General features: G+C 36.6%; 6 protein-coding genes across 8 annotated transcripts; 4 read left to right on the top strand and 2 right to left on the bottom strand.

Moving 5' to 3' along the window:
- Positions 1 to 857: 857 nt before the first annotated feature.
- LOC116003038 (protein ASPARTIC PROTEASE IN GUARD CELL 1) lies at positions 858 to 2649 on the bottom strand. Its single transcript, XM_031243223.1, has one exon. The coding sequence runs from the start codon at positions 2594 to 2596 to the stop codon at positions 1136 to 1138; it is 1461 nt and encodes a 486-aa protein (XP_031099083.1). The 5' UTR covers positions 2597 to 2649; the 3' UTR covers positions 858 to 1135.
- Positions 2650 to 4647: 1998 nt separating this feature from the next.
- LOC116002842 (probable pectate lyase P59) lies at positions 4648 to 6388 on the top strand. The gene is made up of 2 exons (XM_031243008.1): positions 4648 to 5004; positions 5109 to 6388. Exons 1-2 carry the CDS (start codon positions 4808 to 4810, stop codon positions 6274 to 6276), a joined length of 1365 nt encoding a protein of 454 aa, XP_031098868.1. The 5' UTR covers positions 4648 to 4807; the 3' UTR covers positions 6277 to 6388.
- A 641-nt stretch (positions 6389 to 7029) lies between these two features.
- LOC116002647 (vacuolar protein-sorting protein BRO1) lies at positions 7030 to 9956 on the top strand. Its single transcript, XM_031242812.1, has 6 exons — positions 7030 to 7376; positions 7981 to 8145; positions 8432 to 8693; positions 8783 to 8949; positions 9077 to 9226; positions 9422 to 9956. Exons 1-6 carry the CDS (start codon positions 7332 to 7334, stop codon positions 9770 to 9772), a joined length of 1140 nt encoding a protein of 379 aa, XP_031098672.1. The 5' UTR covers positions 7030 to 7331; the 3' UTR covers positions 9773 to 9956.
- A 138-nt stretch (positions 9957 to 10094) lies between these two features.
- LOC116002413 lies at positions 10095 to 12204 on the top strand. Of its 2 annotated transcripts, none has more exons than XM_031242549.1 (8): positions 10095 to 10367; positions 10431 to 10524; positions 10617 to 10742; positions 10883 to 11041; positions 11283 to 11401; positions 11492 to 11683; positions 11775 to 11865; positions 11947 to 12204. In XM_031242549.1, exons 1-8 carry the CDS (start codon positions 10207 to 10209, stop codon positions 12037 to 12039), a joined length of 1035 nt encoding a protein of 344 aa, XP_031098409.1. In that variant the 5' UTR covers positions 10095 to 10206; the 3' UTR covers positions 12040 to 12204. The 2 variants fall into 2 exon arrangements, with proteins under 2 accessions (XP_031098409.1, XP_031098410.1); XM_031242550.1 differs by having other exon boundaries at positions 10096 to 10358.
- A 1908-nt stretch (positions 12205 to 14112) lies between these two features.
- On the bottom strand, positions 14113 to 18291 carry LOC116002411 (protein SIEVE ELEMENT OCCLUSION B-like). 2 transcript variants are annotated; one of them, XM_031242547.1, is made up of 8 exons: positions 18160 to 18291; positions 17871 to 17963; positions 17353 to 17741; positions 16974 to 17053; positions 16730 to 16857; positions 16052 to 16627; positions 15314 to 15427; positions 14113 to 15072 (listed from the first exon to the last, which is right to left on the bottom strand). In XM_031242547.1, the coding sequence occupies exons 1-8, from the start codon at positions 18277 to 18279 to the stop codon at positions 14758 to 14760; spliced, it is 1815 nt and encodes a 604-aa protein (XP_031098407.1). In that variant the 5' UTR covers positions 18280 to 18291; the 3' UTR covers positions 14113 to 14757. The 2 variants fall into 2 exon arrangements, with proteins under 2 accessions (XP_031098407.1, XP_031098408.1); XM_031242548.1 differs by having other exon boundaries at positions 16730 to 16758.
- A 783-nt stretch (positions 18292 to 19074) lies between these two features.
- LOC116001959 (chaperonin CPN60-2, mitochondrial) lies at positions 19075 to 23721 on the top strand. The gene is made up of 17 exons (XM_031241938.1): positions 19075 to 19253; positions 19350 to 19374; positions 19503 to 19634; positions 20325 to 20484; positions 20573 to 20748; positions 21012 to 21107; positions 21206 to 21310; positions 21427 to 21513; positions 21602 to 21691; positions 21778 to 21858; positions 21936 to 22004; positions 22200 to 22277; positions 22418 to 22513; positions 22602 to 22805; positions 22893 to 22998; positions 23096 to 23174; positions 23265 to 23721. Exons 1-17 carry the CDS (start codon positions 19216 to 19218, stop codon positions 23368 to 23370), a joined length of 1728 nt encoding a protein of 575 aa, XP_031097798.1. The 5' UTR covers positions 19075 to 19215; the 3' UTR covers positions 23371 to 23721.
- The last annotated feature ends 1541 nt before the right edge of the window (positions 23722 to 25262 follow it).

Raw genomic sequence — 25262 nt, 5'->3', positions numbered from 1 at the left:
TTTAAACTTCGTGTTAGATATTTTATGACACTTCAATATTTTATTTGAATAGATTGAAGAGAAACATGACATTTTCTTGTATGGAGGAGATGATGCTAAGTGCCTTGAACAATTTGTAAGTAAAGTAAATGAAGTTAAGTCAAAAACCAGGTTGAATATCAAATTGGCATACATTGGGAAAAGCAAGAAAGTAAAGTCCAAGGTTGAAAAGATGAGTGATTATGCACCTATTAGGTCTGCTGAGTATTGGTGGTTTTGGACAAGACTTCGAAGTATGTTTCTGTCGAGAATCAATTATTTGAATGAAATTGAGCAAGACGAAGGTGGAGACAAAATTATTCGAGAACTCCAAAAGTTATTAGCTTATGAAGCTAAAGGCACAACTGTTGGAGGATGGGCTTTGTTGAGTAAAGGAGAAGAAATAATTGCATGTGACTTGGGAGATAAAATGTTGAAAGTGATGAATGAGTATCATAAATGGAGTGGCAATGTGCACAACAAAGGTTTTAGCCAAGCATTCAAAGATTGTTATGACATGCTTGCTTCTTCCAAGGATCAAGATCACCATTGTCATTGTGCTCTAGAATATCCGTGTACTTTGGACAAGATACCAAAAGATATAGAATGCCTTCAATGCTCTCACAATATGCACAAATTTGTCACTTTCACATGTTATCATGACCAGGTTATTGTACCAAGTTTGCATTCCACTTATTGTTGACTAAGGTCAAGTGCTATCATTTTCTTAAAGTCCTATGTTGTGATTCTTTTGTGTTTTATTCTTATGAGATTATAATTAAAACCAACGCATCGGACCTGATAATTAAACAAACGACAGAAAATATGGTATCCGGCCATAATAGTAGCAGTAGGTAGATGCGCAATTGTGAAAGGTAAAGGTTACATTGTGGCATGCATGTTTCCATTAATACCCTCATAACGTCAATAAATAACTTGTACTATACACCAAACATGCTCTAAAATTCTCCAAAACCTGTCACGTTACACTTGTGAGGTTAGGACCCACAAGCAAGCAAGTAATTTAATTCAGAGGGTAAATACAAATACTAAATAGTAAATAGTGCCAAGAACTAACAAATTAAATATTGTGGCTTGGCTTAGCTTGGCTTGGCTTCTAGCATTTATTGGATGAGAATCCAATGAGGGAGTTGGCAAGGTCGAAAGTGACACGTGTCCCCTGTTGCTGTACGTTCCCTATGATAGACAGCGAAGACGACGTCGGAGCAAAGGCCAAGCAAAACGTCCCTGACGAGTCCACCGGAATCAGGTAGTTCTTAGCCGGTAATGCTAACTCTTTACCGTTTGAGAAGTGGAACGACACCGTTGGCACGTCAACGGTCTTCTTCTTTGATAAGTCGAAGCACGTGTCGAATAAGGCCACGCCGTTTGTTGACGGCAGGTGACGCGTCCCCTTAACGAACTCGTCGCGGAGGGAGTTGTACACGTCGGTTTGCAGCCGGGTCACCGCCGTTCCCGAGTCCACGATCACCCCGCCGTCACCGTTATCGTCTAGCTTCAGAGCCGAGGTGGAGATGGGGAGCATATTCCCGGCCACGCTCAGCCCCGTCAGTTCCACGTAGTAAAATGTGTCCAGTTTCGAGTTGCGGATTAACGGAGCAGTGACGGCGCCAGGAGGGGTGGCCGAGTCAAACTCGAGAGTTGAGGTCGAGTCAGAGTCACGGTCCACGAGGCAGTATGAGAAGGAAGAGGCTTTAATCTGAGAAGGAAACGACAATGCGCCGCCGCCGAGCCCAATTAATCCCGCGGCTCCAATAAACAGCCCTTCATTACTATGTCCACAGCCGATTGCAACGTTATCCACCGCAGCCGAGCCGCCGAAGGTTACGGATTCCGTTACAAAATCGCCGACGGTGTACGAGCCGTCGCCGTAGCTCACCTCGTACATACACGTGTTGTTCCTGCACTCCGAAACATCCAGCGATTGACACTGCTTGGTGTCGCATGAGAGAGGCGAGTAAGTAGAAGACTTAACCGGGTCGAAAATCGGGTCGGCTTGCTGGTAACAATCGGCGCAAGGAGCGCATTGAAGCCAGTTCACATCGCTCCCAGTATCGAGCACCATGTAAACCTCACTCGGCGGGTGACCGATTCCAACTCGGGAGAAATACTCACCGCTTCCCTGACTCGTTCCGGAGATAATGGGCCCCTCCAGCTTCTCATCCTCCACCTCCATCTCCATAGGCTTCAGATCCGCCTTGGTTATCCCGTTAACCGCCAGATCTAGCCGAGTCTGAAGCGACTGTACTCTAGCCGAGTCACGCTCGAGTCGAGCCAAAGTTAGCGACTTGTAATCTCTCTCCGAGGTTCCCCGAACAGCCAATCGAGAATGTAGGGGAAGAGAGAACGCAGACGGAGAAGAAAACCCCCATTTCTGACTTTCAACTGACTTCTCGGCTTGAGAATCGAGGGAGGAGAACACAGTGAGTGTTTTGTGTATCGAGGACGGAATATCGAGCGACGTCGTTCTTGGGTTTTCTGATATCACCCGAGAGAGAACTGGAGAAGTAAGGCAAAGAGCGAAGAAGAAGCAGAGAATATAAGAAAGATTTGCCATTGCTCAAGTGAGAAAAGAAACAGTGGCGGTGTGTGACTGAAGTTGGGCGGAGAGAATAGGCGTATATATAGCAGCCGTGGAGAGAGGGACATTAATTCAGGATTTAACATAGATACGGTTTAAGTCATCGATTTATCATGAAACAAAAACATAATTACTAGAGTATAATTAAGGGAACATGTGAACAAAATGATTTTTGTTTTGAGTAATAATTTTTTGGATGACAAAAGAACTGTAGTTATCAAATTGTTAGCTAATAATAAACCTACCGAGGATAAACTCATGCAAGTGGCTCTAAAACTAAATCAAGACTATATTATTAATTAATTCAAACGTTCAAGATTACAACAAAAAATAAATACAAAGATAAGAGTTACAGATAGACTATAACTATGATACAATAAGAGTTTTAGCACTTGTAAATCTTTGATTTGAATTGACCAGTTAAAACTTGTGCATGTTTGATTTTTTATTTTTTTTGCAGCAAATAAGCCTATAATAAAACTAGAAATATAATGCATGCTTGCAATATATATATATATATATATATATATATATATATAATGCATGCTTTATTTGATTGTGCCACTCGCTGAAGCCTCGGAGGATAATAGTCAAGAATTAGCATGCGAGTATTACGGGGCCTAATTAGGCTTGTGAAGATGCAGGAGGGATGGGAGTAGGAATGAGGACTTGAATTAGTTGAGGACATCAAGGCGGATTGATTGATGAAATGGGGCCAAGGTGTGGGGTGTTATGGGGGTCAAAGATGAACTTTGAAATCATTGTTTAATTCGTGATTTTAAACTACTACATACTTTAACTTTTTGTAGGTGAGCTAGAAGAAATGATGGTGTTGAATGGGGAGGTCTTGATTAGACTTTTGTGATGGAGAGAGATTAGAATAGGGGGGATAGATCCACACCCACTAAAAGCTAAGTATATATATATATATATATATCCCTCAAATATATATGATTATATTGTGGATTGTCCAAAGTGAAAAGTGAAAGTGAAAGGGGTATTTGGTATTTCATGCTTGTTGATGATGTTTAGTCAAAGGCTTCCATTCCCCCCACCACGTACATACCTTTCACTATTCACATGCCATTTAATTTCCCTACCAAAAGTCGCACATCTTCTTCAGCTTCCTCCTCACTACACTTCCAATCCACCACCTTTCTCTTACTATACCTCACCTTTGAATTCATTGCTGTAGAACCCGGCCTGGACATGCGTATCCCACCAACAATCTCTCAACTTGCCCATGCCAATGATGTATATATGGAAATTAGGGAATAATGCCTTTTAGATGCTTAACAACTTAAGGGATTGGGGAAGATTGAACAAAAGACCAAGGAGACATACGGGAAATACACATAAGAATCCTAGCTTAAAGCCACTTTTTTGAGCAAATAAGTAAGGACTCATTTAAGAACAATTTATAGCCTCTAAAAGATGACGACTAATCACCAGAACAACTTATAGCCTCTAAAAGATGACGACTGATCACTACTGCAGTACTGCCCACAAAGCAATGGAGTTTAATTGTTTCACCCTCCATTAAATAAAAAGGGATCGGAAAGAGATAAATCAAGACTAATGTTTACTAAGAAGCTAAGATGGAATATAATGGCATAATATAAAATGAAATATTATTAAAAAAAAAAAAAAACAATGAATGGCATATTATAAAACGTATGATGAGCAGCATATATAGAATGGGTTGAACAACTTGTCACAGCAAATATATATATGGTAGTATTTTTTATGTGCGAAAATTCATGCTCAATGTTAAAGTTTTGATAATGCAGTTATTATGACCGGCCTTATTTTGCGCTTAAAAATGGGAGAAATTAACCATCCTAATATAATACATATAAATTCATTAAATTTATTTCTAAAATAATTTATGGTTTTGTGGTTGATGTTGTTTATACCACAAAAAATATGAGTGGTGATGCTACATATTCTCTAAACAAACACAGAAGTTTTACACTATAAAAGTAACTCATTTCACAACAAAGAATATATCAATCAATAAAAATAAATAAAATCCTCTGATTGGGGTGATCGACCTAAAACCTCTCCTAAGGAAAGAGTTGAGGGTCCAATCCGCGACAGGGAGGGTTGAGCCCACCTAGCAGTAGCAGTAAAGGGTTCAACCTGAAGCAGTAATAAATAAGAAATTGATATATAATCCCTACTAAGATGGCCGGGTTTAATATCAATTCTTTTTGCATCTTGTTTGTTACTTTTGCCATAATATTCCCCACCATCTTGGGTCACATTGCTGAGTTCGACGAGGTGTGGCAACAGCGTAAAATAGAAGCCTGGGAGCACGCCCTCAGAACATTCGAGCCCGATCCTAATAACGTTACTGCTGCATTCAATCACGAAGTTCACAGGTACGTTAAATGTTTAATTTTGTTTGTTTTTTATGGATCGGAAAATTTATTTATGTTTGTGTTGTGACTTATAAATTTGGAATGGAATTGAATATACTATACAGGACGTTGTTGGATTCTGAAAATGAATTAGCCAAAAAGAACGATAATGTATCAGACGACACAAGGAGGCAGCTAGGTACAAAGCATAAGCATTACCATGGACCGTGTAATGCCACAAACCCAATCGACCGTTGCTGGCGTTGCCAAGCCAATTGGGCTAACAACCGGAAGAGATTGGCCGATTGCGGAATGGGGTTTGGGCGCAAAGCCATAGGCGGCAAGCACGGCGGTTTCTACATCGTTAATGACAACTCTGATAATCCTATGAAACCCAAACCTGGAACTCTCCGACATGCGGTGATCCAAAAGCAACCCTTGTGGATAATCTTTGGACGAAGCATGAACATCAGACTTATCCAAGAGTTGATGGTTACAAGCCACAAGACTATCGATGGGCGTGGGGCCCAAGTTCACATCAGTGGTGGGGCCGGGATCACCCTCCAATTCGTGAAGAACGTCATCATCCATGGCATCCGTGTCCACGACATCGTCGAAGGTAGCGGTGGCATGGTCAGAGACTCGGTCGACCACTTTGGATTGCGAACTAAGAGCGATGGCGACGGTATTTCCATCTTTGGTTCTTCGGATGTTTGGGTAGATCACGTGTCCATGAAGAACTGTTATGACGGGCTTGTTGACGCCATTGAAGCATCCACCGGCGTCACTATTTCAAACGGCCACTTCACCGACCACAACGAGGTAATGTTGTTTGGTGCAAATGATTGGTCCCCAAAAGACAAAATCATGCAAATCACCATTGCTTTCAACCACTTCGGGAAGAGATTGGTTCAAAGAATGCCGAGGTGCCGATTTGGATATATCCATGTGGTGAACAACGATTACACACATTGGAACATGTACGCCATTGGAGGTAGTGCGGACCCCACCATCATTAGTCAGGGTAACAGGTTCATCGCTCCCCTAGACATTCACAAAAGAGAAATAACTCACAGAGCTGCGGGGACTCCACAACAATGGAAGCAGTGGACATGGAGATCACAAGGAGATATATACATGAATGGAGCTTTCTTTGTTCAGTCTGGGGATCCAAATTTCATGTCAAAGCACAATCAATTGTATGATGGTGTAAAGACATTTAAAGCGACGGAAGTGACTTGGCTTACTAGGTTCGCAGGGGCACTGAATTGCAAGCCAGGAGCACCCTGTTAGATTATATATATTGTTACATTTTTATTATGTCGTCTCTTTGTTCCCCAATTGGGAAATTTTGTAATTGCTCTTTTATTCCATGAAAGAGCAATTCACTTTTGGGTTTGATTAATTTTTTTTTTTTGTATTTTTGGATAATCAACAATTTAAATAATATATATTTACTTTATTTTTTGAATACATAAATACTTTTCAATTTTGAGTTTGGATTTTTTTTTTCTAAAGATTTACCCATATATACATTAAAATCTTAGAAGTTGAGATAAGTAAATAATTGAATATAATATAAGAAGATGGTTATCGAGGAGCACATGTTTATGTTCTGTAGTATAGATTAATTCTTGTACACTTATATATATCATAATAATACTAGCATTTTTTGGATTTAATGATAAATTAAGCACTTTTTATAATACTAGGAAACTGAATTAAACATATTTATCCGAAAGAGTATCGGATTGCTGACATATTCTGTTTACTCTTTTTTTTTCGCTGTGATGACAATGGCAATATAATCTTGACATTTTATGACGAAATACTTTTCGACGAGATTTTAATAAATTAAATTAGGAAAATATTACAGTAAATAATTTTGGACTTTGGGCTGGAACGAGTCAAGAACCCAAAACATTCCAACGGCTAGGAGTCTAGGACCGCATTGTGCGGGCCATCAGGAGCCCACCTCACGCGGGTCTAATCCAATAAATAATTTCCGATGCCAATCAGTATTCTTACTAGAGAAGGAAACAGCAATTGTGTGGTAGATTACGTTGAAAACGACCGCTGTTTCAGAGGTTTCCACCTAAAATAATGTTTTGTTCGTTTTATATTCTACAAAAACACGAAAATACATGTGAATGTACATAACATAAATGCAGCAGCCAGCTAAAAGAGAGCTTTTTGTTGAATGAATATACAAAAAGATCCAATCTTTGTATAGGGATCACTCAGTTTCGTGGCAATTTCTATACCAATCTAGTTTTCTGGGATTGTTTTTTCTGGTATTCTTGTTGGGTTTTCAGTCAGCAGCTACTTTTTAAGAGCGAGACAAAAAGATGATGATCACTTTCCAAGGCCTGGCAAAGCTAAAAGCTTCTCAGGTAAGCTCCTTCCTCTTCTGTACATTCAAAAGATCGCATATATGCTTTATATCTGTGTGTATTTTGAGGCATATATACATTTTCATTTTGGTGTTCATAATCATTAGATTGTCTTTTGTTTTCTGATTGCATGGTTTTAGCAGTGAATTAGAGGGCATTTCATTTCTTTTCATTTGGGTATAAATGAAATGTTTCTGAGTATAAAAGTCAAACCATTGCTTAGGGATTCATTTAGCAGTTTCTGTTTAATTTGATATAAGTTTTGGGTTTTTCTTAATCTGCTTGACTTGACATGAAGTCTTGAAGTTGGAAGTGTACATAAGTTAGGATACTGTTTGTCCTTTCTTGTTTGTCTTTAGGATAATGTATTTATTCAGAATTGGATTTCCTTTCTTGTGAGCTGAGCACCTGCTTAGTGCTTACTTTATGGGATTCTTAGACCTACTCCTTGGATTGGGCTTTCTTTAAAGCCTAATTTTGAGCAATACATACTGATTTTTTTTAGTCAAATATTCTCATTTCACTATTTCTTTGTAGTTCCCTGTATATGATGCATCAAATTTTGGTTTCCTTGTAATTTTAAGTACTATGGAAATATTCATAGGTCATATTTGAAGATGCATTTGTGGCTAGTGATCCTGGCACCCTTGAGCAACTGAAAGAATTAAGTTCCAGAAGGAGATCCATTGAGTTTATTAACAAGAACAGCTGTGTCACAGAGGCTATTGCAAGGGAAATGTCTGGGGGGTTGACCTCTCGCAGTGAGCAGGTAATTATATCTTTTTAGTAATTTGAAATCTCATGTAGAATGAAGTTTCGAGATGGTTCTCTTCACCCCAAGTATATTGCCATATTCTTAATTTCTCATTTCAAGTGAAGTGAGTAGGTCACTAGATCCCTGTTACTGAGATTGTAAATAGGGCTGATGAATACTAACCTCACATGTTTAAAGTAAAATTAACTTGTTATTGATATTTGATGGCTTGCTTATTGAAACTGTCTCTGTATAGTAGTACATTTCTGATTTTGTATGCTTTGGTTGTGGTCTCCTGCAGAACATAAAAAATCTGGAACAGTATTTGCCACTGCTGGAAAACTTAATTGGCTGTGTTGATTTGATCAAAGGACACCCTCGTGTAGTTGGCTGGGTTTCAGACCTCAAGATAACATGGAGTAGTCCTCTTACTTCATCATCTTTCTTTAATAATAGAAGCCCAAAGTTGCATCAGATTAATGATTTGAGATTTGAGCTTGGGATGGCTCTTTTTCTTTATGGTGCATTGCTCCAAGATTTGGCCAGAGAAGTTCTATGCACAGGTTTGTACAAGTTTTTCACCCATTATCAATGCTGCAATATAATCTTTTGTTTTTGGTTCTTATAATGTTATATTTCTACTATTTCACAGATCTCGTGCAATCTACTTCTCTCTTTAGAAAAGCTGCAGGAGTTTATCATCATATAGCTCATGAAGTTCTTCCCAATTTGCAGCATAATTTGCGTCCAGAAGGGCCACCAGAGGCTTTGACGACTGTGTCTGATGTTTTCAGCCTTATTTGCTTGGCTGAGGCCCAGGTTAGTCTTTACGAATTTCAATTTCTCTTCTTCCGGAAGGTCTGTCCATTATGAATTTCAAATTTTCTTACAATTGTTTTCTTTTTCTATGCAATGAAATTCCTTCCTCCCCAACAAAAAACTTTAGGCTGTTGCTGCAACGAAAGCAGAGCAAAAAGGGACTACTGGAGGGCTTTTAGCAAAGCTGCATTGTGGTGTTAGTGAATTTCTTGAAAAAGCTCTTTGTAATATGCAGGTGGCAATCAAGAACTGCAAAGATATTTCATCGCACTTTATGGTATGCATGCCTCACCAAAATTGGATGCATCTGAGTCTTCACTGAATTAATATGTGCAATAGTTTTTGCTCGGTCTTGACTCATTAACCTTTAGTTCTACATTTTGATTGTATATGTAGTGTGTGTGGCTATCATCTCTTCTCTGCAATCCATGAAAAGCTCATTGTTCCCATCATCTTCTATCTGTCTATGCAGGATTACATTTCAAGCTGCAAAACCCTGCACGAGTTGGAGAGTTACAAGTATCTCGCAGAAAGTCTGAAGAGCGATGGCCAAACTGGAGCTGCCATCGGAGTCCTTCACTTTGCATTGAAAAGTAAACAAAAACATAATAAGCCAAAAGAGGAGTCATGGAGATCAGTTTACAACCAGATAATTGATAGCATGACTGCATTGCTCCAAAAGTATGAACGCGAAAATGAGGTTGTGTGGCATGAAAAGATCCCGGCACCTGATCAGTTACCCTCACCGGAAGGCGTAAAAATTGTTAGCTGCATACCTTATCAGCCCCAAAAGTGGGAGAGAAGTCTAGTTTTCAAAATTTGAGATGTCAAGAAACCTGTACAGATGTGATTTTGCCTTCCAGGAAAGCATAACTAATTAAACCTTTCCTGGCAGTTTTTGTGGACTTTAAGAACATACATACGAAAAATCGGACAAAACCTGTTATTAATGTTACATGTAAGAAGTTTGCAATCTTCTCAATAAATAATTACAATTTTTTGGGTAATTATCAAGTTTGCAACTTTCCATGCCATTTACTAGAGAAAAAGTTCCTACTGAAATAAATTAGGCGGTGAAGTCCAGCCAAATGGCAAAACCAAAACCATTCAAAATAGCACAGTCAAAGAGTCCAAATGCCCATTCGAGTGGCTCAAATAAACATTAAAGACAAACACCATCCTCCAAAGTGAAAACTATCCAACAAGATCTAAAATCTACAGAGAAAGATTCCTCTTTTCTTGAATTTATACACAGTTATGGCTTTTCACTGCAATTCAGTTCCATGCTTCCCCTGCCAACCAGCTTGCGGTACAACAAGAAGACCCATGTCCCCTTTCTCGCTTACCCATTTCATTACACCTCAAAAGACTCCATTTTTGGCCACTTCTCTCAATTCCTCAAGTTCCAGGTATTCCGGGTATGAAAGAATTGCAAAATCTATTTTTATATTGGTATGTTCACTTACTTAGTTACTTTGCAGGATGATTAAGGGCATTTCTGCTGTGGTTTCTGACCAAAATGCTGTGAAGTCTAATTATTCTGGGATTGATGTCTTCAAATTAACTTACTTGGAGGTTAGCTTTTTATGTCTATTGAATGGGTTTTCTGCTTAATTTCTCATTCCCCAAAGGTTTGATTGCTGTGCAATACATATTCATTTGACTAGGGAAATACTTGGTTGTGGGAAGTTGGAGGGGTAAAAATATTGGTGGATCCTATTTTGGTAGGTAATTTGGATTTTGGGATTCCTTTGCTTTATGATGCTGCCAAGAAGTTTTTGAAGAATTTCCAGGTACTTTTTTGTTGTTTCTTCTTATTAATATAAGGCAGTGATTAGTATCTTTTCTTATGAATTTGTTGTAGTTGTTTTTAATTCTTTACTTAGGGCTGAAAAGTTAGTGATAGTTCTGTTGTCATGTGATTTTAGAGCAGCTTGATGATCTTCCAGAAGTTCATTATCTACTGATTACACAAAGCCTTGATGATCATTGTCATCTCAACACCTTAAGGCCCCTCTCTCAGAAGTCGCCAAATCTCAGAGTTATTGCAACTCCGAATGCAAAAGGACTGTTGGATCCTCTTTTCAGCGATGTAGGTGATGCATTAATTAGCTTGTATGTTCTTAAGTTTTCTGCGTTGAACATAAATAACATATCAATATAACTGATATAATAGCTCTGGGGAAAAAAAAACAATGAAAATTACCTGGATCTATACAATGATCTCGCTATCAAAACTATGTTAAATGTTCTTGCAACATCACTATTCTGCAGTGTGCATTCTCTTACGTTATGAAGTAGTTTTTTTAATGTTTGTTTCAAAATCTTGTTAGGTCACATACTTGGAACCTGGTCAGGGCTATGATATTGAAGCGAGCAACGGCTTTACAGTTAAAGTGAAGGCAACTGCCGGACCAGTTCTTGGTCCTCCTTGGCAGCGACCTGAGAATGGGTACACATTCTGCTTATTATGTTCAGTCTGTCTTCAATCTCTGGCAATAGAAACCTAGCTTATGTTTCTGTACCTAATTATGTGCTCCAGTTATCTCGTCACTTCTCCACAAGGCGCGCTTACTCTATATTACGAACCACATTGCGTCTACAACAAGACTTTCCTGGAAAAAGAACGAGCAGACATCGTTATCACTCCTGTCATAAAGCAACTTTTACCCAACTTCACTTTGGTTTCTGGACAAGAAGACGCAGTTCAGCTCGCAAAGCTCCTCTCTGCCAAGTAAGTTACTTAAAGCAGCTTGCTTTTTAACATAGAAACAGAAGTTGCAATAAGTCAGAAATAAACATGTGTGTCTGGTTGGTTTTCACAGGTTCATTGTACCCATGAAAAACGGAGACCTTGATAGCAAAGGGATTCTCGCTAGTCTCGTTCAGGCTGAGGGGACAATAGAATCATTTAAGGTATATGTTTTTCTTGGTAAAATTCTGTTTTCTGAATTCTGATGATGAGGAGCCATAACTTTGTGTTCCATGATGCCTCAGGAGATTTTGTCAAAGGAATTACCATCTGCAAAGGTTCTTGAACCTACTCCTGGAGTACCTCTGGATATATCAGCTCCCACCAATGAATCCTAGTTGTGCCATTGACAACATTTTTCATTTGTTTTGTGCATACAATGTGGAGGGTGTATCATTTAACTCGTTAACAATGTTGAAAAACGATCAAATACAAATGTACAATGTAGTACTGTGTAGAAAAAAAAAACAATTAATAATAGTTTCTTTTACATATTTCAATCATTCTATCAATAGCAATGGGTGGACTAGTCCTCCCATCCAAACCCCTATTTATCCCGAACGCTTCGATCCGACAGAACATCTGAAATGCGCACAAAGAGTTCTTCACTTTGAGCGTCCCGATCCGATAGAACGTTTGAAATGTCACAAAGAACCCCACACTTTGAGATGTTGTTTGAACATGTTTATGCGGGCAACTCGAGATTTTACTTGCCCACACTCTATGTTGATCTTTTGAAGGAGGATAGTCTTTGTAATATTTGACAACTTTATGTGTGTTCCAGCTATAGGCTTGTTGTTTAGTTAGCTTTCAAAGGTGTACATATTGATTCTTTTACTATTATATCCTCGAACCTTTAATGGTACTCGGTATTACCCAAGGACAGAAATGAGAATCTGAGCTTCTTAGATTACTCAGTAGTTTTCAACCACAGCCACCGCCGCCCCCATAATCACACGACGGTTCTTCCTTCATCACCGGCTCTCAGGGCCTCCATACAATACAGGTTTGCGTTTTCCTTCGATCGCCTCCACTTCATCATTCCTTTAAATTTGAGATTTTCAATGCCGGGTTTGATTTAATTTTTTCGGTTTTGATTAATTTGGGTTCGAGTATATTCGATTAATGTATTTTGACACCGGGGACGACGGAGAAGTAATAAATGCTCGAATTTGATAGCTTAGCTACTATTCCAGCACCATTTTTATGTTAGTTTTAATTCAAATTTGCGTAGTCTGCTTAAAGGGAGAAACTTGAAGAGTTGAAGATATGATTTTGCCAGTTCTACTGAGTGTACTTATTTTAAAGATTTGACAGCAGGAGTAGAACATTGTTTTGAATGCCAAATTTCATGATACCGATATGATTTTGCTAGCAGTTCTTAATTTTATTGAAATTCAAGCTGGTGAAATTGAAGATATGTTGTTCAAGAAGAAGAACATTAACATATAGTTTTGTGTGCTGTTCATAATTTTATCAAAATTCAAGGACCCTCTCGATTAGTTAAATTGAAGATATGGTGTTCAACAAGAAGATAATGAAGGTGCTACTAGCAGCAATTCCCAAAGTTCTGTGGATATTAGTTTTAGCCAAAGTTGATCAATTCCCTGAAAAGGCTCGAGTTAGATGACATTACTACCTGATTTTAAGCTAGTGTTGAAGGAGAATAGCAACTTAAGTAGTGGTTTAAAATGCAAAATGTTTGAGATGAATAATTACATGCTAATATTTTCTTAGTTATCTGTTTTTGGTTAGTTCATATAATCTATGGTGGATTACATTGTTCTCGTATATATGACCAGATTATTAAACTCTGAAAACAATTCAAAAGAAAAGTTTGCCATGAAGTTCCCTTGTTTTGCTACTTGTTTGTTTTACTTTTTTATTTTTTGCAATGTGTCTCTGACACTGTTTTTCTGTCTTTCCTATTACCTGTTATTGTAGGGCGAAAGAATGTTTTGAACCAACTTTAGAGGCATAGAAGAAAAGAGAATGTTTTGTTGTTTGAGTTGCACATCGATTGGCTTCACCAAGTATGGCATAGCTCCAATCCCCAGAGCTAGATCATCTAGGACACATGTTGTGCAATCCTCCTCATCCAGGCTATTAATCCGAGCTGTGCAAGAGAACGAAGGGCCTCGACGGTTGGTTGACATCATTCGTATTCTGCCCGAGGTGTCAAGAAACTACTTCAGAAGTCCTTCTCGAAGGGCGCTTTTCGGAGGCATCTCGTTGCTGGGCGGATTCTACGTGGCGCAAACCATCTCCCTGTCATTTGGAGCCTTAGGAGTGAACGATGTAATCGCTGCTGTGGTGTGCGTTCTGCTCACAGAGTATGTGACACGGTTTTACTACAGCCAGCCTAAGGTGACTTTTCCTCTTGCCCTTTTGAACAATTTTAAGATGGGCTTTACTTATGGTCTCTTCATCGATGCTTTCAAACTTGCCAGTTGAGCTAACGTAACTTGTCAAGCTCCTTGGCATGGCATGGCATCTCTTCTATGTTATGATTTTGTATAAAATGTCTACCGAATGTACGTACAGGCATAACAATTTGCACAAGCTAATATCAAGTTTGGAATAACAATTTGCACATTACACAAGTGATATTGTAGAAACTGATAAATAACAATTTGCCCAAATATCAAGTTTGGAATAGTCATAGGAAAAGATTAAAACTGTATGCTAATAAAAGTTGTTGTCATAATAGTTAAGATGATGACAACATGTAAAAGTGATAAATTTATGCATATCCTGAAAGCATTCAGGACATTCTATGGTTTCAGGGATGTGGTTTAAAGTGAGTGGATATTCAAGAGCACAACAAGGGTGGTGATGCTTAGAAGAAGGGGAAAAAGAAGTAATCTTGTTGTAACAATGCTTGGCTGAAACCTTTTTCGGGCACATTGTCTTTCCATGTTTCATATTTGTTCAGCACTGCCAATATTTTATCTGTTAGGTCACACACAATCACTTCTTTTTCTTCACTTAGGAATGCCCATTTGCCCCTAGGTTTACTTAGCAGTGCCCATCCTCCAACTGTTGTGCCCCTAGCTTCATAAGCTAGCAATTTTTTTGAGTCCTGTAGTAATGTTGTCACCCCTTTCATCAATGCCAATTTCATTCAAATAATTGATTCTTGACACCAACACACTTCCAAGTCGTAACCAAAATCTCCGAGAATTACTAGTGTCATGGACATAATCACTTATATTCTCAACCACAGACTTGACTTTCATGCTTTTTCCAACATATGCCAACTTCATCTCCAATTGAATCTTGGAACTAATTTCCTTTATCTTCATTGCAAATTCTTCAACGCATTTAATGTTATTCCCTCCATATAAGAAAATGCATTCTCCCTTATCACTCTATTTAAGAAAAGATTATAGTGTTATAAAATGTTCAATATGAAGTTCAAACATGAAAAATATCACATGATTATGTTTTAGGGTGAAGACAATATACAATTAAGATTGAAACAAATGTTTATTTCGTTCTTTTTGAATAAAAATCACTTTAAAAATTAAGTGTTGGGGGATTTAATTATAAAACAAGGTTATATGTAGACATGTAGTTGCAGACTTGGTAATAAGTTGAAAATGGACTTACCCATTCTCTTATTATCGCGCTGAACGGGAAAGGATGTGCGACAAGATTAACACTCCAAGTTTCTGCATTCCAAAGTGCTTTCTCCTTGCTGCTTGTGTAATTATAGGAACGAACCTATCCAGTGAAAATAGTGTAACAATATAATTAAAATGAGTTAATACTTAATTTAATTGTCGATTATAGTTATTTTTTTTAATTTAGTCCTAGACCAATTTTTGTGTTTAATTATGTCTCCGACTTTGATGATTTTACCAAATTGATGAGTCCTTTATTAGATAACTTGATAATTTCACATCTATTAATACCAATTTAGTCATCAACTATAGTAGTTTTGCCAAAGTTAGTCTTCAAATATAGTGAGTTTACTCAATTTGGTTATCGACTATAATGGTTTTTCTCAATTTAATCCTTGATTCTAACCGCGAGAACTCAAGTGAGTAAAATCATCGAGGTCGATGACCTAATTAATCATAAAAATTCATTTAGGACTAAATCGATGAAAAACTACTATATTCGATAACTAAATTGAGTATAAATTCTAATAAAAATAATGCAATAAATACTGCATATTACATTTTGAGATTTCAATAATGTATATTACAAGCTATTCAATTTGATTTTTTTTAATAAACAAAATACTTTATGAAGAAATTTGTTGCACCTTTTCAAAAGTGTTAATTGTATTGTAGATATATAATTGCAAGTAGTTGCATTAGTAAACGTTTAGAATAAGCTTACCGATCTATTCATTTCTGAATTAATATCATCCGTCCAATTGATGATCCTTCTAGAAAAGTCATTAACAAAAATATTTATCCTGTTGTCAATATCATCAATCACATAATTGGCACCAGCATATAATATCATCTGCTTCATGTTCTGTAATAATAATGCGGATAAATTAGCTCCACCAATAACTTTAGGGGCATCAAGCTCATTGTTTCCCCATGTCATCATCATGTGAAACGCATTAAAATGAACTAATCTTCCGCGATTATCCAATGAAATAATGATAGGATCTCCCCCAATTTGGAAGGCTGGAAAGCATGTCTTCAAGACAAATCTAATAAATTGTGGTGCAATCTTTTCCAGTGGATCAGCACGATAGCAGCAATCAAATAACTTGAGATTCCAATCTGAGTTTTCATTACTCCACATATCAGGATAATCTACTATAGGAATCCAAATGGTTCGCACGTATCTGTTCAACCGCAACTCATTGGCAAGAAAAATAATCTCAGAGACATTTGTGCTTGAAGTTATCATCAGTAGCAGTCCTCGGTTCTCAAAACGACTTATTCGGTGGCCAATTATCTAATTACGAAAATCATAATCATTAATACCTAAGAGATCAGACTAGTACAAGGCTAAGAGATCAGACGTACTAATCTTCATTTTGATTAAAATATATATTACCTTACATCCATAAAATATAGCTTCATCATCTGTAACATTGAAAATTAACTTGAGAACTTTCAAATTGTTAGAAGAATGACTAAAAACATGTAATAACGCCTCATAAGATTTATCTATCCTTTTTGCATCTGCACATAACAAACCATAATTATTAATATCATTCCCACTCTTCCGCCATCATTATGCATGTATGTGCATAAATATTGGCACCACACAAAATATGAATTTGGTTTCAGAGACCAACCTAGTAATTGGTAGCAAACAGAGAGTATGCTTTTAGTTTTGTCAATTAAAGTGGATTCTTCTGTTACCTCATTTTTGGGCCTGAAAATGAATAGCAATGCCAAAACATCAATAATATATAACCCCAAAATATATATATATATATATATATATATATATATATATATATATATAGTCTGTAGTAAAGTATTGAAATAATGACATAATCTTATACTACGTTTTGCATGATGTATAACGTAACCTTATTATTAATTGGTTATTTATAAAGTTACTATGCAATATAATGGCAATATCTAGTATATTTCAAGTTCATGCAACAATCATAATTGAACACTAATATATATATATATATATATGATAAATTAGATACTTGAACTTACTCAAAGCTAAGAATTTGATGGGCATAATGAAGAACATTTCTTGTAATCCAATAATTTGCCAGAATGAGTGATTGTGGTGGAGAGGAAGACGAGAGTTGATAAAGATCAGCCACACACTTGGCAAGGTTCAGCATGAGTTTGATGGAATCATCATTAACCAACTTCTCAATATTATTGTAAGATGGTGTAGGACACAATGTTTGTTTGAAAATGGCCAATCTGTTCCGATAGGATTGTTGGGAAAGAATATTGAGTTTGTTTCCATATATCCCAGCGAAAGCTGCCAACATCATGACAACCTTAGCCTCCCAGGTGTAGGCTGATAACTTTTCTAATAGACAGATTGTGCTCCGATGATCATCAATTTCATTCAAACTCTTAAATGATATCTGAAGATTAAAATAGATTTTGAATTTTATTATTGTAACATTAATCACACATCACAACTGAATAAATTAGCTTTCATATTTCATAATAGTACATACATATACCAAATTAAAGGCTAATTAAGGAATCACCTCAGAAGAAAGTTGTCTAATTTGATATGAAAAGTCCTCATGAATAAGCTCTAATTGTGTGTTTAGGCTGTCTTGCTGGGTTTCTCCAAGATCCTAAACTCCATATATATTCATATAAAAAAAAAAAAAAGTAATGAAAGCATCATACAAGCTAAGCTAGATGGTATATATGATATAACTTCGATCATATAATCTCGAGATATATAAAATACACCAAATTAAAGACAAAATTTAATAAATCTTTCATAATGGATAATAAATATAAAGTAGTAATAGGTGTATGACAAACCGTGTTGTTGAGAGCCTTCTCCACATAATCAAGAACAAATTTTGAATTAAAATTGATACCACCACTGCAAGCGTGTGTAGCTATAACATGTTCCACGATAATACTTTCATCAAGGTCCATGTTTGCTGGTGACTTGTGCAGCGTGCTTGGTGTTTGTGTAAGTTGTGTTAGTTATGCATCCTTATATAGCGCATGAAACTGGGAACAATATGGAATAAATGTTTGCTTCAACTCTACTTCAATCAAACTTGGCTTCTAGTATAGCTTGCTTTTAAAGTACTTAATGCTTGTATGCATAATTGAGTATAAACCTATGTTCGATATTATTCTTATTGTTCTCTTTTTTGTATAAACATATCATCACTGCTAAAGACTTTATAGTCAAACAGCATGAAATGAAATTATGAGAAGCCATAAGTTCGAATCTTCGTGGAGATGATTTTTCTAGTGTTATCTTTGTACTAAGATATACGTCACGTATATGAATTCATCATACCACACAACTAAGTGGTTAAGTCAATCGTGTCAAAGTGATGACTAACTAAATGGCTAATAGAGAAATACAGGTAGATTAGATCCACAATATTTGAGTTACAAGTTAGTAGAAGTGTCTTATAATTTCATTAAATTTTTTTAAAAGAGAGAAGTAAATATAAAACAAATATACATATATGCTCACACATACAATATCGTGATATTCTCAGTTATACTCGAATTAAATATTATTTTATTTATCTAAACTCATTCTATATCAATAATCAATAATTAAGAATTTTTTTAGTGTTATCCGACTTTTTGCCATACATAATTGATAATTGTCATACATAGGTAGTATAAGGTAGAACCGTTACGGTATAGCATTCGGGCGAGGCTTTGAAACTTAAACCCTTAACTAGATAAACCCCCAAAACCCTAGAAGCTCATCCTTCTAGACTTTTCTCTGCCACTAGTCATATATAAGCCCCTGCTGCACTGCAACCGCAGTTCTTGCTCTGCTATCTCCTCGTCCGCATAACTGAATCTTCCTATCATCAGCGGAAACTTCTCGTGAAAATCATGTATCGTTTTGCAGCAAATCTTGCCTCTAAGGCCAGGTAATGTCTTGAAAAAGTTTCAATTCCCATCCCTGTTCTTTCTAAATTTTGCCAGAATCTGCATTTTGCTATAATCTCCACTTTTTACGATTGCAGGGTCGCTAAGAACAGCACCCAACAGGTACTTTATGGTTTTACTCAGTAGATTGGATAGTTTTGTTTCCTTTTGCTTTTGAAGTTTGGTTTCGCATTGGGATATTCTGTATAATGTGATGGTTTTGTACCTAAAATGCAATTTTTAATATCCAGATTGGTAGTAGGTTAAGTTGGAATAGAAACTATGCTGCCAAAGATATAAGATTTGGAGTGGAGGCTCGGGCGTTGATGCTTCAGGGTGTAGAAGAGCTTGCTGATGCAGTTAAAGTCACCATGGGTCCAAAGGTATCATTTTGTCTTTAGAAAATGTTATTTTCACCTAGGGGTGTTGTTTATGAGAGTTGCCCTTTTGTGTTAAATCCATAAAGTATGGCATTTATTCTTTTTGAACTGAACATTTTACTCTAAAGATGTGATCTTTGTTGAGGCTGTGACAAGTAAATTGTTTTAAGTGTTCAACTTGAGAATTCTTTGGGTCTGAGGCATTTTCTACTAATCTGTTCCCTACTTATTTCCTTATGGTAGTTGTGCTTATACTTTTTAAGAATATTGTACAGAGTAAATCATTTGCTTAAGAAGCAACAAACTTTACGAATCAAATTAGGATGACTTGGCTCAGTTTCTATTTTAAAGAGATTTTTACCATCAATGTTGGGGAGTTTTATGTAAACTTTACCTTAAGGTTTGTAGTTGGTTAGCAGATTAGCTTTTGTCTTATCAAATTGTTCCCTTGAAACAAAATTCAGTGCATTGCCCTTTGATCTATTGACATCATTGAATTAGAGAACACTGGATCAACTAAATTTCTCAAGTTCTGCAGTGTATTCTATTTGGCCATTTAGTGTTGGGCCTGTAATAGAGATAGAGATGGAAGGGGAGAGAGTTCCAGTGTTATTGCTTTTGCCTTGTTTGTAAGGTTGGGGCCTTGGTTGTGAATATAAGGGAACTAACAGATTTCTCTTTTCACTTCTTAAGGGGCGTAATGTTGTGATTGAACAAAGTTGGGGTGCTCCCAAAGTGACAAAAGATGGTGTCACTGTTGCAAAAAGTGTTGAATTCAATAATAAAGTCAAGAATGTTGGAGCAAGCCTTGTAAAGCAAGTGGCTAATGCTACTAATGATGTTGCTGGTGATGGTGAGTCTAGGCCTACTTCAAAGTGCATTTCACATACATGCTTTAGATATGCCAACTTATTAGCTTGGATGCATTCTCTCTAAACCAGGTACGACTTGTGCAACTGTCCTCACCCGGGCAATATTCGCTGAGGGCTGTAAGTCAGTTGCAGCTGGTATGAATGCAATGGATTTGAGACGTGGCATTACCATGGCTGTTGATTCTGTTGTAACAAACCTGAAGAGCAGAGCACGGATGATTAGTACATCAGAGGAAATTGCCCAGGTATCACTATCGGTTTTAAGTGTTGTGCATCTAAAGCCTTATAGGTTCTTGGTGCAAAACATGGATGTACATTACCCTGCACTAGTCTCTTTAAAATTCTGTATGCACTAGGAGTCTTATACATCTGGACTCCCCTTCTTCCCAACTCTCACTTCTCTCGTGAACTTATTGAATAGTTACAAATGATATCAAGTTCTTACTGTGTAGATCTTCTATCTCCAGTCATTTTCTCACTAATGCTCCTTAATTTCTTGCACTAACAGGTTGGGACAATCTCTGCTAATGGGGAGAGAGAGATTGGTGAGCTAATTGCTAAGGCTATGGAGAAAGTAGGCAAGGAAGGTGTCATCACAATTCAAGTAAGTGATTGTATTTGTTTTCTCAACACTATTAGCATTGCTAAAATGAACAACACAAATTGGTTTCTTAATGTTGTGAGTCCTTGCTTCTATTCTAGGATGGAAAGACATTATTAAATGAGCTGGAAGTTGTGGAGGGGATGAAGCTGGATAGGGGCTACATCTCTCCATATTTCATTACAAACCAGAAGAACCAGAAATGTGTAAGTTTTCATAATCTGATGGCTGGTGTACTATTGCAATTATTATTTACATGCAATTACGCAAAGCATAATTCTTCATAAATACTTGCTTACTATGCTACTCTCCCTATTTGCAGGAGTTGGATGACCCTCTCATTCTAATCCATGAGAAGAAAATCTCAAGCATAAATGCTATTGTGAAAATCTTGGAGTTGGCTTTGAAGGTACTGCTCTTTTTTCAAATTCTTGATAATGATATAGGCTTACTGTAAGTTGCCTTGGAGATTTACTCCTTACTCCATATTATTGCAGAGACAAAGATCCCTCTTGATTGTAGCCGAAGATGTGGATAGTGATGCCCTTGCGACTCTTATCCTCAACAAACTTCGTGTCGGAATCAAGGTATTACTTAGCCAAGGATTAGACTTAATCATGATTACTGTGGTTTGAATTCTGACATGAAAATAACTTGCAATGCATACATGTAGGTTTGTGCCATAAAAGCTCCTGGCTTTGGTGAAAACAGGAAGGCCAATCTTCAAGATCTTGCTACGCTGACAGGAGGCCAAGTGAGAAATGTTCTTGTCATGCCCTTAAATCATATGCTTTTAACACTTGCTAAACAGGTTTGCATTATATTAATCAGGTAATAACTGAAGAGCTTGGATTGAACATCGAAAATGTTGATATGGAAATGCTAGGAACATGTAAAAAGGTAAAACAATACTTGAATTTGAGGTTTTCTTTAAAAAAAAAATTCTTATTTCATTGGGTAGTACAGTTCTCTTCGCACTTAAGAATTATTTCCTTCTAAATGTACTGTGTTCTTCGCATAAATTGACATGGTTATCTGATTTCTCCGAGTAGTTCACTGGTACTAAATTACTAACACGGGAAATTATTGTTTCAGGTCACTGTATCAAAGGATGACACTGTTATTCTTGATGGTGCGGGAGAGAAAACGTCCATTGAAGAAAGATGTGAACAGGTTTGTATGAGAAGCTGCCGGTTGAATGTCTCCATGGCTAAATTTGTATATTGATATAAACAATCAGTATAGTGAATGTGAATTTAAAAGCTGTAGTTGAATGTCTTCATGGTAACATTTTGTGGTGTTTATGTTGGCAGATTCGATCAGCAATTGAATTAAGCACATCTGATTATGACAAGGAGAAGTTGCAAGAAAGACTAGCAAAGCTTTCTGGTGGTGTGGCTGTATTAAAGGTATGCACTAAAGTTGTCCATCGTGTTCTTGTGAAGTGCTGTTTTTGTTGCTTGTCCAACTTAAGTTAACCAATTTTTTGACCTGCAGATCGGAGGTGCCAGTGAAGCCGAGGTTGGTGAGAAGAAAGATAGAGTTACAGATGCATTAAATGCCACGAAAGCTGCTGTTGAGGAAGGAATTGTCCCTGGCGGCGGTGTTGCACTTCTTTATGCATCAAAAGAATTGGATAAGTTGCCCACGGCCAACTTTGATCAGAAGATTGGTGTTCAAATTATTCAGAATGCCCTTAAGGTTTGTAACCTAGTAATTTATTAACAGTACGGTAGTGCAACAATCCAATTGTTTCGCTAACCAACGGATGCAATTTCCTAAATGCAGACACCAGTTTACACAATCGCCTCTAATGCTGGAGTAGAAGGTGCTGTTGTTGTCGGTAAGCTGTTGGAGCAAGATAACCCCGATCTTGGATATGATGCAGCAAAAGGTATATGAACGCTATTGCATGCCACTGTCCATTGCTTCTACATATAATCGAACAAAATATATCTAAGAATACATTCATTCCATTCCATTTGCAACAGGTGAATATGTGGATATGGTGAAAACTGGCATTATTGACCCATTGAAAGTTATAAGAACAGCCTTGGTTGATGCTGCCAGGTGAGCCAAACTCATTTTGCTTATCCTCTCTCTCTCTCTCTCACTTTGAAGTTTGAACGCACACTGATCTCTATCTAATCCTCTTTGCAGCGTGTCTTCCCTCCTGACAACCACAGAAGCTGTGGTCGTCGAGCTTCCCAAGGAGGAGAAGGAAACGCCCGCCATGGGTGGCGGAATGGGCGGCATGGACTATTGATAGATAACCTCCCTCCCTCCCGTCTCCAGAACGCAACATTTATAACTCCCCTGCATCTGCACTTGCATATACATACAGCTCGCACTAATAAGAGGGCTAGGTTCTTTGTTGAAAGGGTGGAGCACATTCACTGTATTCTTATCAGAGGCTTAGAAATGAATTCATGGTTTTGTAGGACACCAAGGAAATTGTAATTGTTTTGTTTTCTCAAGAGACACATTTTGTTTCCCCTAATTTAATGTTACTTCATGTTATACATCCTTTGTTTCAACTCCTCTTTAAGCCATAAAAGCTCTTATTAGAGTGTAATAATGCAAGTACATAACTTCAACACTCCAAGTTTGATATAAATATTGTTTGTCATTAAACTTTTTATAAATTCATTTTAAGTGGACAATAAATCTGCAGACAAGTACTGGTCAATATTTTGTTCAAAGATTTATGGTTCAAGTTATAACATGCCAAAATATGCCATCAAGGGAATCTCCGACTAGGTAAGATTCTTAAATTTCCGAATATCTCTTTGGAATAATATTCTTAATTGAAGATAATTTTTTAAAAAATGGAGAATATGTTTGCCCAATCAAACGTGTACTACACAAGATGTAGCCATCACAATCTTTTGTGTAATTTAGTGGTTAGTAAAAGTAATTTATTTAATAATAATAGAAGGATGCATATTCTTCTTATGCCAAGAATATTCCACTGGCACCCTTTAAAAAAATTATGCCTATATGTTTTTCCCAACAAATCTTTAATAATTTAACATTGTCTTTTTTTTAATCGTTTGCTATGCATTGGTGGAATAAAATGATGAAATAATTATTGTTATCTCATTAGTTGTCTTTTGTCTTTAATTAGATTATTATTCCTCCTACTATGCAGCAACTAAACTGGACTGAATATATACTTTCAATTCTTTTGAACTTACCAAAGAAAGCAGTCTTTGGTATCCTAAGTTAGACTGCAATCTGTCGCATCCTAAGTTACATTCATCAAGAACCTAACATCGGAATTCTACTACTTATCCTTTCTTGACTAATATTCCTTGGAATGGTTCTATGTATACCCTTATAATAAGTTATAATGTGCTGATAGTTATCGTTAATTTTTAAAAGTTTTAACTCACAGTTTAATAATATCAATTTATTATTATATATTAAAGCAAAACGAAGGTGAAGATCAATCCAAAGTCGCCCAAGACATTGCAAATGCATGTAAATTTGTAAAAACATATGCCACTAGCTCACAAAAGGAAGAGAAGAGACGTAGTGTCTCGGTTATTGATGGCCAAATTTCAAATAAAGTGTATATAAATTAAAATATACTTGATTTGATCGGTGAATATTGTAAAAATTTATCATAATATTATATAAATTAAAACAATATAATTCATAATTTATTCGCTTACTTTTGATTGTGACTAAAGATAATCTAAGCATATATAATTGCAAAAAGAAAAACGTGGTAAGATACATATGAATTAATGTGATGGTCCTTTTGATAATGATATTACACTTAAAATATTAATTATTCAGTGCAAATTAAACATTTGATCATTGACAATCATTTTTGTTCATTATTATACTACATAAAAAGTCATCTATATTGGTCCTGTTTAATAATATGATTAGCTTATCATTCAATTTTAGCTTATTTGATCATTATTAGCTGTTTGACTTGGTTAAACCATCAATATGACATTTTGTAATAACTTATTGCTTCAAAACGTAAACCCAATCACCTAATAGTTATTTAACCGCTATTAACTTGGGTCATATATCACTATTAAACTCTTCAAAAATATTTAGACAATTGATGCATGTAAATTTTTATTATTATATAACATAAAATTAAGAAATTTAAACAAGCTAAGGTAGGAAAATCTGAAA

The sequence above is a fragment of the Ipomoea triloba genome, chromosome 13 (assembly GCF_003576645.1).
Source record: "Ipomoea triloba cultivar NCNSP0323 chromosome 13, ASM357664v1".
Classification (NCBI taxonomy): Eukaryota; Viridiplantae; Streptophyta; class Magnoliopsida; order Solanales; family Convolvulaceae; genus Ipomoea; species Ipomoea triloba.
This window is presented reverse-complemented; position numbering and strand designations above follow the sequence as displayed.

Coding starts and splice junctions, on each gene's coding strand:
- LOC116002411 (XM_031242547.1), bottom strand. CDS start 18,279: ATGGACCTTGATGAAAGTATTATCGTGGAACATGTTATAGCTACACAC. Junction 15,428..16,051: donor ATTCAGAAATGAATAGATCG/GTAAGCTTATTC, acceptor TTCACTGGATAG/GTTCGTTCCTATAATTACAC. Junction 15,073..15,313: donor GCGCGATAATAAGAGAATGG/GTAAGTCCATTT, acceptor TTTCTTAAATAG/AGTGATAAGGGAGAATGCAT.
- LOC116003038 (XM_031243223.1), bottom strand. CDS start 2,596: ATGGCAAATCTTTCTTATATTCTCTGCTTCTTCTTCGCTCTTTGCCTT.
- LOC116002647 (XM_031242812.1), top strand. CDS start 7,332: ATGATGATCACTTTCCAAGGCCTGGCAAAGCTAAAAGCTTCTCAG. Junction 8,950..9,076: donor TTTGCTTGGCTGAGGCCCAG/GTTAGTCTTTAC, acceptor AAAAAACTTTAG/GCTGTTGCTGCAACGAAAGC. Junction 9,227..9,421: donor ATATTTCATCGCACTTTATG/GTATGCATGCCT, acceptor CTGTCTATGCAG/GATTACATTTCAAGCTGCAA.
- LOC116002842 (XM_031243008.1), top strand. CDS start 4,808: ATGGCCGGGTTTAATATCAATTCTTTTTGCATCTTGTTTGTTACTTTT. Junction 5,005..5,108: donor TTCAATCACGAAGTTCACAG/GTACGTTAAATG, acceptor TATACTATACAG/GACGTTGTTGGATTCTGAAA.
- LOC116002413 (XM_031242549.1), top strand. CDS start 10,207: ATGGCTTTTCACTGCAATTCAGTTCCATGCTTCCCCTGCCAACCAGCT. Junction 10,743..10,882: donor AGTTTTTGAAGAATTTCCAG/GTACTTTTTTGT, acceptor ATTTTAGAGCAG/CTTGATGATCTTCCAGAAGT. Junction 11,866..11,946: donor GGACAATAGAATCATTTAAG/GTATATGTTTTT, acceptor ATGATGCCTCAG/GAGATTTTGTCAAAGGAATT.
- LOC116001959 (XM_031241938.1), top strand. CDS start 19,216: ATGTATCGTTTTGCAGCAAATCTTGCCTCTAAGGCCAG. Junction 19,254..19,349: donor AATCTTGCCTCTAAGGCCAG/GTAATGTCTTGA, acceptor TTACGATTGCAG/GGTCGCTAAGAACAGCACCC. Junction 22,999..23,095: donor TGGATATGATGCAGCAAAAG/GTATATGAACGC, acceptor CATTTGCAACAG/GTGAATATGTGGATATGGTG.